General features: G+C 43.2%; 2 protein-coding genes across 2 annotated transcripts in view; one reads left to right on the forward strand and one right to left on the reverse strand.

The window, feature by feature from the left end:
• Positions 1–5,530, forward strand: part of LOC307099223 (F-box/LRR-repeat protein 21) — a 29,133-nt gene extending 23,603 nt beyond the window's left edge. The window contains exon 10 of the mRNA XM_079770465.1: positions 4,144–5,530. Coding sequence (XP_079626591.1) covers positions 4,144–4,170 — 27 coding nt within the window. The 3' untranslated portion in view covers positions 4,171–5,530. The remainder of the gene's footprint in view (positions 1–4,143) is intronic.
• Positions 957–10,425, reverse strand: LECT2 (leukocyte cell derived chemotaxin 2). Its single transcript, XM_079770478.1, has 4 exons — positions 10,187–10,425; positions 8,553–8,649; positions 6,545–6,690; positions 957–1,408 (listed from the first exon to the last, which is right to left on the reverse strand). Exons 1-4 carry the CDS (start codon positions 10,230–10,232, stop codon positions 1,242–1,244), a joined length of 456 nt encoding a protein of 151 aa, XP_079626604.1. The 5' UTR covers positions 10,233–10,425; the 3' UTR covers positions 957–1,241.
• Between the last annotated feature and the right edge of the window lie 7,107 nt (positions 10,426–17,532).

Raw genomic sequence — 17,532 nt, forward strand, 5'->3', positions numbered from 1 at the left:
TAAGTAGCTATCAGACGTATATGGCTAGGTGAGGCTGACTGGCTTGGTTCCCTGAGATACTTTAGGTTAGGATAGACCTCTTTCTCTTTCTAGTATGCCTTGTAATGCAATCATACTGAAATCTAGAATGAATATATATATATATATATATATATATATATATATATATATATATGCGTAAGTGACAGTCACAACTGAAGAGACGACCTAACAGGCTGCATGGGGCAACCAGGCCAGCAGGGGGGTTAGTGAGGGGCTACCAAACGACTGAACAGCAGGCTATGTGGGGTGACCAGGACAGCAGGGGTGCAGTAAGGGGTGGCCATACCAACAGCAGTGGCAGGGGCAACCAGGACGGCAGGAGGGGCAGTTGGGGGCAACCAGGCCAGCGGGGGGGGGGGGCAGTTGGGGGCAACCAGGCCAGAGGAGGGGGGCAGTTGGGGGCAACCAGGTCAGCAGGGGGGGCAGTTGGGGGTGACCAGGCCAGCGGGGCGAGGGGCAGTTAGGGGCATTCAGCCAGGCAGGCAAGTGAGCAGTTAGGAGCCAGTGGTCCTGGATTGGAGAGTGTGCAGGTTGGGCTGAGGGGATTCCCCCCCCCACACCCTGTGCACGAATTTCGTGCACCAGGACTCTAATATTACATATTTTCTTAGACTGCCATTATTCATTACTTAGAAGATCTACCACTTATATAGAATGTGGAAATATAAAGACCAATAAATTCTGTCCTATTCATGCAAGCAGCTCACGCTCCAACCAATTTGATAAACCTAAGGATACTGCTGAAATTCTCCACAACCTTAACTCAAAAGAAGCCTCCAATTTATTCAGTTAATACCCATTCAGCATTGTACAAACCTCTATTCTCTTACCATAAATACAGGTTAAAGCTTTTTTTTTTTTTTCCTAAGCAAAGTCTAGTTTTAGAATCATTAAAAATGCAGTCTGGACTAACTTGAATTTACATGTTTATTTATTCTACATATTTAGGACTAAGAAATATTAAGAAAGAAAAAGCCAGCACCCCAGATATAGGTTACCAAAAGTTTAGAGAGCCATGAGAAATTAGTTGACATAAAAAAAACATGAAAGTTGGCAGTGAGTTGAAATCAAAATACTGTTTTCTTCCTTGCACTTATCATGTTTCTATTTGAACATAAATTTCTTGGAAAGCAGGATATGCATTCAGGTTTTTAGGAAGATGGCTTTCTATCTTGATGATCTAGTCATCTGTCTTCCATTTATAGGTACTCGGTGGGGTCACTCAGGTCACACTTTTGAATGTGTACGTGGGATTGTATGCCAGGATAAACTTTCTGCATGGGCAACAGAATGCCCAGTTTTTCTCCCTTCTTGATAGAACCTTTATATTTAATTGGCTTAATGTAGAACATTTTAACACATAAACCTAAAAGAAAAAAGAAATAAAATTATTCATTATCTGGGTTTTAATAGCCTAGAATCAGAAATTTTAAAAAATAAGAACAGAAATAACACACACACACACACACACACACACACACACACACACACACACAAAACCACAAAAAGAAAAGAGTTGATTGAACTCAATGGGAGAGTAGAAGGGAATGACAAAATCATATCAGAAATAAAGACAAAAATTGCAGGATCCCCAAGGAAGAATAAATTTAAATGACAATTTAATAAAAGCATTAAACAATAGCAGAAAAACACTTGATAGCTGAGAATATTGACCTGGAATAATGCCAACTCTAAGGCGTATTCTAATTAAACTATTACACTTTAAAGACAAGGAAAAATGGAAAGAACTGGCACAAGAATACAAATCTTTCTAAATACCAAAGAAAAAAATTTTAAAGACCCACCAAATAGAGAAATTGAGTTAATATAATACCGTAATTATAATGTTGTACGACAATGTTATATCTATAAATGTTAACTCATCTATTAAATAGAATTTTCTATTGACTTGGAAAGGAAAACCCTATTCTATGCTGTATAGAAAAACAATAATTATAAAGGGCTAAAAGTTAAGGAATGGACAGATATTTGCCAAGAAAATGGAAGCAAAAAAGAAAAGCAAGGGTTATGATCATGTTATGAGAGAGTGGAATTGAGGCCAAAAGCATTGAAACAAGACAAAGGAGGACAATTTATAATGCTAAGTCCATTGATGATGCAATAGTGATAACTGTCCATGTGCTAAATAACACAGAAACCATCTGTATAAAACAGACTTCAGGAGATGCAAGGAGAAATAAATGGGAACCCACTAGTAATAAAAGACTTCAACACATTTATATCATTGAAAACAAGTCAAGTGAACAGAAAACATCAGTAAGGCTATAGAATTATGCCATACAACATGATAGCCACTAGCCACATGTGGCTAGTTAGCACTTGAAATGCAGCTAATCTGAATTAGATGTGCTCTAAGTACAAGGTATGTACTGGATTTTGATGATAGTACCCCCAAGAAGGTAAAATATTAATAATATTTATATTAATTGCATTTTGAAATAAAAATATTCTGGAGATACTGAGTTAAATAAAATATATTATTAATTTCACCTCTTAATTTTTACTTTATGTGACTCCTAGAAAATTTAAAATTACTTATGTGGTTTTTATTATATTCCTTTGGATAGTACTGCCATAGAAGATCTAGACAAAATCAATAAGTTGTGTCTTATGTATATATGAATATTAGAGGCCCCGTGCATGAAATTCATGCACTGGAGGGGGGGGGTCCCCCAGCCCAGCCTGCGCCCTCTTGCAGTCCGAGACCCCTTGCTCCTTACTACCTGCCTGCTCGCTGCTCCTTAGTGCTGCTGCAGAGGAGGGAGAGGCTACCGCCACCGCCGCTGCACTCGCCAGCCATGAACCCCGCTTCTGACTGAGCAGCACTCCTCCTGTGGTAGCGCACTGACCACCAGGGGGCAGCTCCTGCGTTGAGCGTCTGCCCCTTGGTGGTCAGTGCGCATCATAGCGACCCGTCGTTCTAGTTGTTCCACCGTAATGGTCTATATATTTTATTATATAGACTAGAGGCCCGGTGCACGAAATTCGTGCACGGAGGGGGGTTGTCCCTCAGCTCAGCCTATACCCTCTCCAATCTGGGACATCCCTCTCACAATCCAGGACTGCTGGCTCCCAATTGCTTGCCTGCCTGCCTTCCTGATTGCCCCTAACTGCTTCTACCTGCCAGCCTGATCACCCCCTAACCACTCCGCTGCCAGCCTGTTTGCCCCCAACTTCCCTCCTCTGTTGGCCTGGTCACCGCTAACTGCCCTCTCCTGCAGGGTTGATCACCTCCAACTGCCCTCCCTTGCAGGCTTGGTCCCTCTCAACTGCCCTCCCTTGCAGGCCTGGTCCTTCTCAGCTGCCCTCCCTTGCAGGCTGGGTGCCTCCCAACTGCCCTCTCCTGATGGCCATCTTGTGGCGGCCATCTTGTGTCCACATGGGAGCAGGATCTTTGACCACATGGGGCCAGCTATATTGTGTGTTGCAGTGATGATCAATCTGCATATTACTCTTTTATTAGATAGGATAGAGGCCTGGTACAGGGGTGGGGGCCAGCTGGTTTGCCCTGAAGGGTGTCCCTGATCAGGGTGGGGTTCCCTTGGGGCATGTGGCGGCCTGAGCGAGGGGCCTGTGGTGGTTTGCAGGCCGGCCACGCCCCCTGGAAACCCAAGCAGAGGCCCTGGTATCTGGAATTTATTTTCCTTCTACAATTGAAACTTTGTAGCCTGGAGCGGAGTCAAGCCTGGGGCTCCCTCTGCGGCTGGCAGCCATTTGTGTTGGGGTTATAATTGAAACTTTGTTGCCTTAAGCGGGTGGGCCCGGCCAGGGTGTGCGGAAAGCTTTGCTTCCCCTGTTGCCGGGGGCAACCCTAGCCTGCTCTCTCAAGCTCCATTCTGCCGTCATTTCTGTTTGAATTTGTTTACCTTCTGTAATTGAAACTTTGTAGCTTGAGTGGAGGCTTAGGCCTGGCAAGGGCAGACGGAAAGCTTGGCTTCCTCTGTTACCTAGGAAACCTTGCTCTCTGTGGCTGTAGCCATCTTGGTTGGGTTAATTTGCATACTCTCTCTGATTGGATGGTGGGCGTGGCTTGTGGGTGTGTCAGAGGTATGGTCAATTTGCATATTTGTCTATTATTAGGTAGGATGTGCAAGACCTCCACACTGAGAGCCAGAAAAACAACTGCTAATACCGCAATGCAAGAAGACCTAAAAACATGGAGGATATAACATTTTCATTGATTGGAGGATTCATTACTTTCAAGATAGAAGTTCTTCTCAATATAACCTATATAATCAGTGAAAATTCAATCAAAGGTCCAACAGGCTTTTAGTGGAAATTGACAAACTGATTTTACAACTTGGAAATGCAAATAACCAAGAATTGCCAAGACAACCTGAAAGAAGAACAAAGTTGGACGATTTATACTATTAGATATCACAATGTATTTTAAAGCTATAGCAGTTAATCCAGTGTATTATTTTGGGAAGATTGACAAATGACTGATGAAACACAATAGAAAGACCCACAGAAACTGACCCACATATATTCAGACCCTGATTTATGACAAAAGATCTTGAAGTGTAGTAGGGGGGAAAATGATCATATCAAGCCAATGGTACTGAGTTAATTAGACATCAACATGGAGAAAAATCTTGATCCCTATCTCATTTCTTTCACAAGCCTAGGTGGATTATAAACCTAAATATGAAAGATAAAGCTTATAGATGAAAACAGGGAGAATATCTTAATGACTTCAGGGTAGGAAAATTTAAATAGGTAAAAAAATGTTAACAATAAAGGAAAAGAATACTAAATTGGGCTGCATTAAAAACAAGAATATTTATTTATTGAAAGAAACAGTAAGAAAGTGAAAACCCATAAAGTGGGAGAGGACATTTGCAATACATATACCTGGCAAAGAACTTGTATCCAGAATATACAAAAAATTTCTACAGACCAATAAGGAAAAGATAAGAAAGACAGGGGAAAATACTTGAATAGGCACTTCACAAAAGGCAATATCCATGCTATGAATAAATATGAAAAATGCTCAATTTTAGCCATTAGGAAAATGGAAATTAAAGCTAAATGAGATATCACTACATACTCATTGGAATGGCTGAGATGAGAAAGGTAGGTAAATAACACCAAGTATTGTGTGTGAAGCCACTGGAACTTTCATATACCCTTGTTTGGAGTGTAAGTGGTACTACTTTGGGAAACTGAGCCTGTATCTACTAAGGCTGAAGATACACATATACCAAGTGATCCAGCACTTCCTCTCCCACAGCATCCTGCCAGTTGCTGAGTATAATAATTCTAATTATGTAACTGGGGAAATTACCCCAGGGTGGATTTGTGGATGCACTGGGCCCATTGTAAAATGGACCCTAGTGAAATGTACATTGATTATCTGACCTTACAAGCCCTGAGTCCCCGCCCCCCATTCCTCCCGCTGGTCCCAACAGCCGGCACTGCGGGAGGACCCATGGAGCCCGCGGAAGGCGCCGGTGGCGGAACTCAGGGTGGCCGATTGTGTGGCTGCCAACACCAGTTTTCCGCCAGCAGCAGTTTTCCTCTGGCCACCCGCCAATCGGAGCGCCTCCCGATCGGAGTTCCTCTCAGGGTGGCCGATCGCGCTGGCGGGAGGTGCTCCGATCGGCGGGTGGCCAGAGGAAAACTGCTGCTGGCGGAAAACTGGTGCCGGCAGCCAGGTGAAGGAAGGTCTATTGCATGAAACTTCGTGCAACGGGCTTCTAGTACTATATAAAACAATAAGAATGAACTAAAAGGATGTGCAAAATATGGATGAATCTCACAAACATGATGTGGATGGAAAGAAGCCCCAGAAAAGAGACTGCATGCTGTTTAATTATATTTATATCATCTTCAAAAACAGGCAAAACTAACATGTGGTGGGAAAGCGATTGCCCTTGCTGGGAATAATGAAAAACGTAGCACAAATGGTCTCTGGGATGCTGCTGCTGTTCTTTGTCTTGATCTGGGAGCCAGTTACATAGGTGCGTTCACTTTATGAAAATTCATGGAGCTGTACACTTAGGCTTTGTGCACATTTCTGTGTGTACGTTATACTCTCAATCCCAGGAATACCAGGAGACCCAGCTTTACCTAGAATATAGAGGGCTTTGTAAATACTTCACAGTCAACTCTTGTAGGAAGGCCAGCGTTTTCCAATTGTGGAATTTTGGTAAATGAAAGTATCTATTCATGATAGTTAGTATTGCTGAAAGTGGTTTTGTTTATAGATTGTTAAGCAAAACTACATGGGCCACAGGAAGAAAGCCCTCAGTTAGCTAGAGAAGTAGACGGAGGGTGTGCATAAAAGCAGATGACTCCAGGAAACCAGTGTAACATCTTTGGAAATGCATTTGCTGTTTTAGTTTGCTACACTAGGTCCTTTATGTCATAGGTTTTATCATCTTGAAGGAAGCATGAAATTTCAATTATGGAATATGCATTCAGTAAATAAATATCCAACATCTCTGTATGTGTCCCAGACATATCCACCACCTCTTACCTCCTCCAGATATCTTAACACCATCATTGATGGCATTTTTGTTTGTATAAGGTGTCGCCTGGCCCACAATCATTCCACTGAAAGGTGCATACACAGTAGATCCATCAGAGCACAAGACGTCCACACCCCGGTGAAGCCTATGATTTCTAGGATGCAGATAAGAATGAAGAGACTCAGGAACTGCCCTGGGAGCTTTATTGCCCAGGAGTGTGGTGTTAGCTCTCTGTTCCCAGACCAGGGTTTCAACAGTTGAAGCTGCTAGAGCATATTAGGATGCCCCAGTTTTCTTCATTCTGTTTTGCCCAATTTTAACCTCCTTCCCTGAAGGTAGTAATAACCATGTGATAAAGATTAAAGCATTTAAGATAGTATTCGGCACTTGGGAAGCCTTTAAAAATATTAGCTATTGTTATTACATGGCATTTGGGGGAAATGAAGCAAGCTATATGAGTACATTTTAATATAGACCACTTAGGAAAGAGTTGTCTTTTTATGGGAATCTGTCATAAAAGAATCTTATGTTACCCTAGTCGTGTTTTCCCCTCAGCGATCCAGAAGTTATTACAAACATAATTTACTGTACATGCTATTTTAATATAGTGAGTGCTGCTGCCTGTCTTTATTAAAGTATGTGTAGCACAAACACAGAGTGTTTCCAGATTGTGAGATTTCTTGAGGTTGTCACTAACAGTCCTCACTGTTGTCAGTATGCCTGCTCTTGCCAGCCTCTTCTCCTTTCTAATAGGCTCCTGCCTGAAAACTCAGATGCACCAGGATTGTTAGATGATGTAAAGCAACACTGAGCAGGTCCCAAGTGAAGAGCCCTTAAGTTATTATATAAGTCAAGTGCAAAAACTTTAGAGTAGGAACTAATTGAGTCTTAATTTTGGCAATTAAGAGGCCATTTTTCCATATTTCCCATCTCTTCGGTATATCTTCAGGTGCTTGAGGTTACTTTGTAAGTATCGTATATAATAAAACCCTAATATGCAAATCAACCGAATGGTGGAAGGACCGGTCACTATGATGTGCACTGACCACCAGGGATCAGACACTCAATGCAGGAACTGCCCCCTAGTGGTCAGTGTGCTCCCACAGGGGGAGCGCCGCTCAGCCAGAAGCAGGGCTCATGGCTGGTGAGTGGAGCGGTGGTGGCAGGAGCCTCTCCCGCCTCCACTGCAGGAAGGCAGGTGGTAAGGAATGAGGGGTCCCAGACTGCAAGAGCCCCAGACTGCAAGAGGGATGTCTGACTGCCAGCTTACAGGGGGAGTGGGCCTAAGCCAGCAGGCGGACATCCCCCAAGGGGTCCTGGACTGAGAGGGCACAGGCCAGGCTGAGGGATCGCCCCCCAAGTGAATGAATGTCATGCACTGGGCCTCTAGTTATCTGTATAAGTGAGAGTTCCACTATAATGGGAATGGAAGTCAATAATGCAATTGAACACCCAGCTATTTCATCAGAGAGTGGTACTCCCAAGGTGATACTGTACGTTACTGAAAATTCACAAGTCTGTTCCTCATTGTCTGAAATAAATTGCCTGCTTAGGGCCACCTCCGGTGTTCAGCTCCCAGAGGCTGGGTTAGTAACACTTTGGTTTGATGGAAAGAGGATCCTAAGGCCTGAATCCTAGTTCAGCTTTCACCACCTCCAACTGTGTTTGGCAGGTCCCTTAGCCCTTTGGTGCCTCGGTTCAAGTTCCTCATCTATAAAATGGGATAGTGATGCTTGATTTTCACCTTGGAAAAACCAGGTGAAATAAGTCACCGTGGGAAAACACTGTTTGCTCCCCTTCCTCTTTTCCTTATTCCACACTCTGTTCCCAATTCAGAGCCCATACTTGAAGCAGAGTTCTTGGAATTTTCTCCAAAGACAGTAATGTAACTGGTTTCATCTCTGAGTTTTCCTGTTGTCAGAGGAAATGATCATGAGCACTTGAGGAAACATAGGCAAGCACACTAAGCAAGGAGGTCAAGAGGTCAAGAGCCCAGAAAGCATATGGTAAACATACCTCCGAGCAGAGTAATGGCCACAGCCATGGATGTCACACGTCCTGATCTCATTGGAAGACTTGCCAGCACATAGAGTAGCCCACGGCTCCGCCAGCACTGGAAAGGAGAAACACGAGGGGCAGGTCTCCTGATCTCACGTTTTCCAACCTCCATTTGCCTTGTGAGTCTTTCAGTGGATTCTGAAAATCTTGTTCTTGCTATAATTTGTCCCTAACATTCTATAGTTTATGGTAAGGTCTTCCTTTAATTCCTGGTTCAGATGTAAAATTGGCTTTTTCTCTGGCCACAAAAGTCCTTTTTATGACATATGGAGTATTTGTAAGTGTGTCTGTTGATAGGCATTAACCTCCATCATTATAGTTTCAGATTATCCACTAATAAATGGCATAAAGTATGCTTTTCAAATTTTCTTTGTTCATTGTTTGGCATGGGGTTAAGGAAAATAATCAAACAGGTTGATTTATTTAAAGAAATAACTCCAGAGATTCTTAAGTAACTTTGAAATGTCTCCTTATTGTTAGTCCCAATAATCAAATCCAAGAAAATATTTGAATTAGCCGCGGTCGCCAACCTTTCAGAGCTCATGGACCACCAGTGGTCCTCGGACCACCGGTTGGCGACCGCTGAATTAGAGAAACAAGCTCTGAACTATCAAAGTTTATTTATGACTAAATAAATTTCTTTCACATTTGCAAACAGGGAAGAGGGAGACTCTTAAAAATATGAACATGTCAAATCAATTTAGCTTAGAGTGGAGTGAGAAAAGAAGATGGGGAAGAGAGTAGAAACAATTATATAAAAAATTATGAAGCAGTAAAACATGGAGGAGGGGGCTAGCTCTCTGTGTATTTTGTGCAAACTTTGTCAGTGTATCTTCGCTTTAATATAGTAAGCACTTGGTAAATGTTCAATTGAATTTTATTTCCAGGATTTTCAATGTTAACATTCATCGCAAGATGAAGTTAACAAACTCAATCTTTCACTTTAAAGCAAACTAACCAAAACAGAAGCAAAACCAAGAACCTGTTCATTTGGTCACTGATTTTATTTAACACTATTTTACTATTTATTAATAATACATGTGCTATGAAGAGAAGGTACAGAATATGGCCACTAGGCATATCCTTTAATATTCTTTCCGAAGTCTTATACCTTGGAGCCACCCTTCAAGTCAACACCTTGATCAAAATATAATGCCATCGCTGTGGCAACTAATCCTTATCCTTGGGAACTGAGGCAGAGACTAGACAATTTGTTAATTTTTTCATTTTCCTCTTAGGCTGTGACTATTAAGGGAGCGTTCCCCTTGTCCTAATGCCACCAGTCTCTGCGTCGGGAATTTTCTAAGTCATATTCTTACACAAACTTTTTATCTTCTAATTATGTTCCAATTAAGTTCTAGACCACAACTGAAAGACGTTTCTTCAAGTCCCCCCATTCCACTTTTGTTTCCCTCATTAAAGAACCAGAGCGTTCGGTGGACATCACTGAGAACCCCCCGTTCTTCCTATTACATTTTTAATATCCAGATACATAAGTTTCTGTTGTGATTGTGCTATTATTGACTTTTAAATCTATCCTTGCAATAAGTTTTCACAAATTAGCCGAGATTCTAAAATTGTGTCTGACTTACCAGTTGAATTCAAAGCAGCCAAAAGGAGGAATCCTAAAGAAAACATGTGGCTTTTATTTTCCTGTGATGTTTCTTCCTCCGATAATTCTAATGGCTCCACACTCTCTTTGAAGAATATTCAAGTCTGAGTAAATATTTTCTAGCTATTTAGCCTTAGAATTCTGCAAATACGAGAATGGAACAAGTCAAATTCTAATATTCCCTGGCTAGCTATTTGGTTCAGATGTAGGACCTATATAAACGCTTCTGCGCTGACGCAGCAGCTAATTTTATTGGAAATTCTGACTAAATATTAACTGAAAGTGATCAAACCAGGTGAAGCGTGACTGTCCTCAGGGCTGTGGCTTCATGAATAACAGCAGACACAGTAAAAATACAAAAATATGCACAGACTAACTTTAGGATAATAGTTACCTCAAAGCAGGGAGGGAAACAGAGTTGTGCAGGGATGCACAGTGCATAAACTCTAAAATAATCTATAGAAAACAAAAATATCAAAAGCAAATATAAAAATTACTAATTTGTTAATCATTGGAGGTGGATACCTGTTATAATGCTCTCTGTACTTTTCTATATATTTAAAATATATATTAGCATTTTCTTCTTTTTGTGGGAGACTGTGATTGGGGCCCCAAATCCCCACCTCTCCCTGCATCCACACCCCTTGCCATGACTCTTAGGACCAGAGGGGGTTTTCTCAACCTCTGATTTGTGGTTCGATTCTATGATGCACTTTGACCAACAGAGCGAGGCAGACATGACTGTAACAGTAGAGCCTGACCCCTAACCAGCCTTCTGTCGTTCCATTTCCCTTCTTGTGTCCTGCTGTCTTCATGAGGACATTCCCCTATTAACCTACAGGGAGAGAATGACAGTCACATGGAGCAGACTCATCCTAGCCAAGCCTCCCACCTGAAGCCAGCCTAGCACACCCCCTAATTTACATTTTAAATTCCCTGCTCTCAGGATTATTGAACAAAATTAACTCCATTGTGTTTAAGGAAATAGTACGGGAATTAAAGCAAATATAAGCTAACTAACTGAACAATTGTCCTGAACGAGGCTGGCCTAGGTCCGTTTTGGAGTGGTATTTCAGGGCCGGAAGACACTGTCCTTGTTCTTTGTGTATAACCAGTGAGCGTAAGGAATGTCCAGATGATTGCTACCTGTTAGAGATCTTTGATTAGAAACACTGATCTGTTAATAGGCATAGTTGGATAAGACCTTGATCCTCTCTGAGCTATATTTCCTCACAAATAAATATATGTGGAAGTACAATGACTTGTTGGGCTATGATTACTGAAGGGCATTTAACCTTTGCAAGATATACTCAACTATCAGCATTATAAATTGACCTCATTTCTCCCCCATGCCTCGTGCCTTGACCATTTTATTTTTCTTAGCACTTTCACCAAAGATAGAGAGGACCAGGAGGAGGCAGAGAAATTCAAATTGGCTATAATTCAAGTTTGATGGCTGTGGTGATAAAAACCTCTTTCACCTATGTGGAGACCAACTAACCTTTTCTTGCCTCTTTTAGCCCAACATTCTCATCTCTAGAAAAGCTTGAGTTAAATTATTGTAATAAAGTTCATCCAGTAAGTTCAGCCATTTCCTCCTGTCTTATCTCTGATTCTCTGTAACTGTCTTCTGCTCCCCATAAGGTAGGTAATGAGTTTGTACTGAAATATCAAAGTGAGAAGGCTGGTCATATTCCAGGAGTTTATGAACACATTGATTTTATATGTTAACTAGAGGCCCGGTGCATGAAAATTCATGCATTGGAGGGGTGTCCCTCAGCCCGGCCTGCCCCCTCTCACAGTCCAGGAGCCCTTGGGGATGGGAGGTGACCCCGCGATCAGGGGAAGGCGATGCCCCATCACACCTCTGCTGCTGCCACTGCCCGCAGCACAAGGCTTGGCCGGCCCTGGTTACCTGAGCCTCTCAGGCAGCCCTGGGCAGCTGGGCAGCCAACATCTGAGGCTTGCCTGCGCCTCGGGCATAGGCTGGGCAGCCGCCATCTGAGGCTTGCCTGTGCCTTGGCTGGCCCTGAGCAGCTGGGGGGCAGGTGCCTGGGGGTGGGCCCGGCCGTGCTATGCGCCTGCCACCCCGGCAGGGCTGAGGGGACTGGGCATCGCCATCTTGTGGCTGTGGGCGCCACCATCTTTGAGGGCGTGACAGTCAGCATATTCCCTCCTTATTGGCTGGGCACCGCCATCTTTGTGAGGGTGTGACAGTCAATTAGCATATTCCCTCTTTATTAGATAGGATATTTTGTGTTTGTCCTTAGTTCATTTGGGGTGCTATTACAAAATACCATCGACTGGTTTATAAACCAAAGACATATATTTCTTATAGTTCTGGAGGCTGGAAGTCTAAGATCAAGGTATCACCATGATCAGGTTCAGCCAGACTGCAGACTGCCAACTCCTCCCTATGTCCACACCTAGAGGAAGGGGGCAATGGAGCTCTGTGAGTCTCTCCTCTACGGGCACTGATCCTGTTCACGGGGGCTCCACTCTCATTCCCCCAGTACCTCCCAAAGGCCCCACCTCCTAATACCATCACACAGGCACTGGGATTTCAACAGGTGATTTTTGGGAGAGACACAAACATTCAGACCATAGCAATTAATATTAAATCATAAATAGAAAACAATGGAGAGAAAGTATTTGATAGAGAGGACAAAGTTATAAATTTGAAGGTGACCTCCCAGCGTAGAGTCTTATTCTCCCTCCCCCCCCCCAACCCCCAGATTAAAAATGCAAATTTAAAGGAAAAATTTATCAGAGATGTAATAAAATTTGAATGAATTAGCTAGAAGAATAAAAGGTTGGGGGAACCTTGCCAACATACATGGCTTTAGGGAATACAGTATATTGTTTGGGTCATTGAATTTGTGTAGCTAACCAGTCTTAACTTTTACCAAGTCTGGAAACAGGTTCAAAATTAGCTAAAGTATGCTACAAGTTTAAGTGCATGTCCTTAGTGTAAGGAATACAAGACAAAGAAAAATTGGTCTCCATACTGGGATGAGGAGAAGGCTTCTGCTGCCAAACCCTAACACAAAGCCTGGATACATGTTCACAGAATTGATTTGAACCAAACTATATCCCCATCAGTGAGGAAGTAGCCTCCTTGCTTTCTGCTTTAGTAGAGGTGGGCAGGCGCCAATAGCTTAGCGTGTGTTAGAACAAGGACTAGCAAATGCCCATAGGCTTTTGGTAGTGTTAGTTGCTCCAACCCATAAGCACAACATGGACAGCCCTTCCTGAAATTCAGTCATCGATGGTGTTTTCCAGCTGAAAGCAGAGCTAATGTTTGTTTTGTGTGACTGTTCCTTTCATGTGGTGAGGGCAGTGAACTCATGAGACTGGTGTCATAGGGTGACCGCTCTGTGGGTCACTTACCTCTTCCTGCCCTAGGACCCCAGGCAGAGCCTTGACCCCAGCCTAGCATCTCAGGATGGGGATGGCAGGGCCTAGTCCGCTGAGGGGCTGAACTAGAGCACATAAGGGAATCAGAGCAAGTTTATTCCTACTCATGGACTGGCATCTTCCTTGTCGTCTATTAGAACGTGGAATTGGATGTGAACCTTAGTCTGTTTCCAGTGTCCTGTGCCTGGAATAGGCAGCTGAAGCTCTGAGAGGATCTCATGAGAGATGGCCTTGTTTGTGGGAAAATTCTGGCAGCCCATGTAACATGCTTATATGTGGGATGTGTGCTTCCAAGGGATTCTGAGTCTGTGTTCTGATTCTGAGTCCCTTACTCTGTTGTAGATAAATGTTAAAGATGTTTACACCCCTGGTATGGGTAGGCAGACATCTTTCCTTGCCAATTTTCTCTCCTATTCTCTTACTTCTCTCTGATAAGCCATACGCCAAATAAAACACTTGATTTTCTTCTCTTAAGGCAGTGGTGGGCAAACTCATTAGTCAACAGAGCCAAATATCAACAGTACAATGATTGAAATTTCTTTTGAGAGCCAATTTTTTTAAACTTAAACTTCTTCTAACGCCACTTCTTCAAAATAGACTCGCCCAGGCCATGATATTTTGTGGAAGAGCCACTCTCAAGGGGCCAAAGAGCCGCATGTGGCTCGCGAGCCGTGGTTTGCCGACCGCTGTCTTAAGGCAATGGTGTACTTTTGTTGATAATTTCCTTATTTGTTTTTAAGTAGTTATATCCTTGTTCTGATTATAAAAGTAATACCTTCCTATTGCAAAAATTACCCCAAACTTTCAAAAAAGTATAAAACAAGTTTTCCACAAACATTTGGGGTGTATATGTTTCTCTTTTTATTTTTATCCAGTGTCTATTGTCAGGAAAACATCAGTGTTTTATTAAATAGGCACTATCTTAAACTGAGCATAGCACTAAAAGTTACATGAAAGACCAAGGATATTTTTTTAATTTTATTTATTGATGAGAGAGAGAGAGAGAGAGAGAGAGAGAGAGGCAGCAATATGTAGTTCCACTTTTGTATGCATTCATTGGCTGCTTCTTGTATGCGCCCTGGCCACAGATCAAACCTGCAGCAGCCTTGGCGTATCAGGAAGACACTCTAACCAACTGAGCTACCCACCAGAACAAGACCAAGCGTTTTGCTAGCACACTAAATAACAGAAGTGCTGGGTATGTCCAGCTGCTTCCATTTGGGTAAAATTTAAATGAAACCTTGTTGGATTTCCTTCGCTGTGAGAGGGCATGGAAATCATTTCTATAGTCTCTTTGATCTTTGGATTGGCAGTGCGGACGCCTTTGTGAAAGGGATGAGGCCAATGTGCTTTGCCAAGGGCTGTAGGCCTGGGTGACCTGACGGAACACACTGGGCTCCCTCCCTCTCTCTTCCTCAGTGTTTCGCTGGACGGAACCTACCTAGAAACTCCAGGCTATGTTAAACTGCTGATTTAGGAACCACATGTATTCAGAAACCAGAACAACCCCCAGAACCGCTCAATGAAAGTCGGCCTCATCGTACGGAGAGGGAAGAGTCTCCACTGGGTATGTTACATGACTTGAAAAGGCTAAGTAAACATTTAAGTCATGCATTCTACGTCCCTTAGCATACCCCCGGAACCTAAAGAAGCATTTTCTAATAAGCCACTTCCTTTTCCATGAATGGGATAATGAAGGGGGCAGATTGTGGTCCTTACAATGGAGTATTAAGTTTGATTTGTTTTAAATTAAGTTGTGAACTACTGGAGATGAAAAGTTGTCTTCACGAAATGAAGACACGTAATACAACTCTGTGTCGTGTCTAATGCACCACTTAAAGGGTAGAGGGATATGCCAGGGGGCTTTCTGGCTAGAGGTCCTTGAGGAAGTATATCTAAGTCAGGGTGGCAGATGTGCAGTGCCTGTCCCATCATTCCTGCCTGTGTCCAAGGGAGACATCACTCACCAGGTGTGCTCTTCTCTCCAACCACACTCAGCCATGACCTCTCAAAGGAAGGTCAGTGTAGCCTCTGAGATTTAAATTAGACATAAACTTTCCCAGTAAAGGTTTTCTTTATTCTAGTAGGCACAACCATACAATTAAGGAACACTATACATTATCTTTATTTAAAGTCATTGTTTTGAAATGAGAGTCTCTTGGTTTTAAAGTCCTGCCTGAGAATGTTGTGTGGGAATGACCATTTGATGCTAAGATTCCAGAATGTACTAAGCCCCAGTCAACAGACAACCCCCACTCTATCAAATACTTACAGACCCACAGTGGGCATATTTCCTCACCCAGTTTCACCATCTGCTAGTACTTTGACCAACACAAAGCAAACAGCCCCGGGGCCACCTCGGGCAATGCAGATGACCCCAAAGCATGGTAAACAGATGTGATTGGCCCATTGAGCTTTGAACCCTGAAATTGCACCACACACAGACACGGTCAGAGCATGAGCATTGCCAGAGGTTACAACACACACATTCTTGGCACCACTGTTCTGATTGACTCAGACCAGCTGAACATCTTAAACTGAGTGATAAATGAACTACGATCCTGGAAGAAATGATGCTCTCCTGCTCAGGGTCTCAAACGCCTCTCTAGCTGCTGATACCACCTGGAAAAGAAACTGTCAACATGAACGATTTTCAAAGCTACAACCATCTTCACTGTTCAGCGCCGCACGCCATCACACATTTGGTGGACAATGTGTGCAAGACACTTAACTAAGCACTGTGAGAATGTGAAGGGGAGGAGGGAGGCAAGCCAGCCAGGGCGTACTGAGGACCTGGGAAGGCCCAACCCTGGACTGAGAATGAGGGTGAGTGTGGGCTGAAGCGGGCGATACGGGTGGAGGGAGTGTGGTTGGCCTGTAGCTGGCTGAGCCTGGTGAAGCATTTCAGAGGGCCTTGCCAACCTAGCCTAACCCCACTGTTTGCTTGTTTCCAGCAATAAAGATGGAATTTTTGAATTTCATTAGACTCTAGGGAGAGCTGGAACTGCTCCAGGGGTATTTGTGTTGGATGCTCTGAGAGAGGATAGGGAAGTCATGATTAGATATTTAAATACATTTTGTGTTTTTATCTGTTTTCAAAGTCTACTTAAAAAATTTTTTTTTCTGTTATTGTTACATAGGACCTACCGAGAAAAAGGCATTCGGTTGGACTTGGTGGACATAGAAGACAGAAAGTGTGACCTTTAGAATAGACCACCTTACCCAGACAGTAGGGCAAACAGAAGCTTTTAGGGGAAATGTAATAGTCCTAGCCGGAAAGCATCTTCTGTGATTCCAAATTCAGATAACTTCTCTCTGCAGTTAACAAGAGTATCCATCTGTATCAGTCAGGGCTCTCCAGAGAAACAGAACCAATAGTGTGTGTGTGTGTGTGTGTGTGTGTGTGTGTGTGTGTGAGAGAGAGAGAGAGAGAGAGAGAGAGAGAGAGAGAGAGAGAGAGAGAGAGATGGGGGGCGGGGAGGAGAGAATATGAATCAGAATGAGAATGAATTACTTTAAGGAATTTGCTCCTGTAAATGTGGAGTCTCGCAAGTCCAAAATTTCCAGGGCAGGCGGTCCGCAGGAAGGAGAGCCAGGGAAGAGCTGATGTTGGAGCTTAGCATGAAGGTAGTCAGTCTGGAGGCAAATTTCCCTCTTCTTTGGGGGGGACCGCCACCTTTTTTCTCTTAAGACATTTAACTGATTGAAAGAGTCTCCTCCACATTATGGAGGGTAGCCTCCTTTATTCAGGCTACTGATGTACCTGTTAATCTAAAAGATGCCTTTACAGAGATGTTTCACGGATGTTTGACCAAACACCTGGGAACTGTGGCCAGCCGAGTTGGTACCTAAACAAGCCACCACACCATCTTAGCAGCTTTGCTTCAGGAGTCAGAGGTTAGCTCTGTC

This window comes from Cnephaeus nilssonii, assembly GCF_951640355.1.
Source record: "Cnephaeus nilssonii genome assembly, chromosome: 5".
In the NCBI taxonomy this organism is placed as follows: domain Eukaryota; kingdom Metazoa; phylum Chordata; class Mammalia; order Chiroptera; family Vespertilionidae; genus Cnephaeus; species Cnephaeus nilssonii.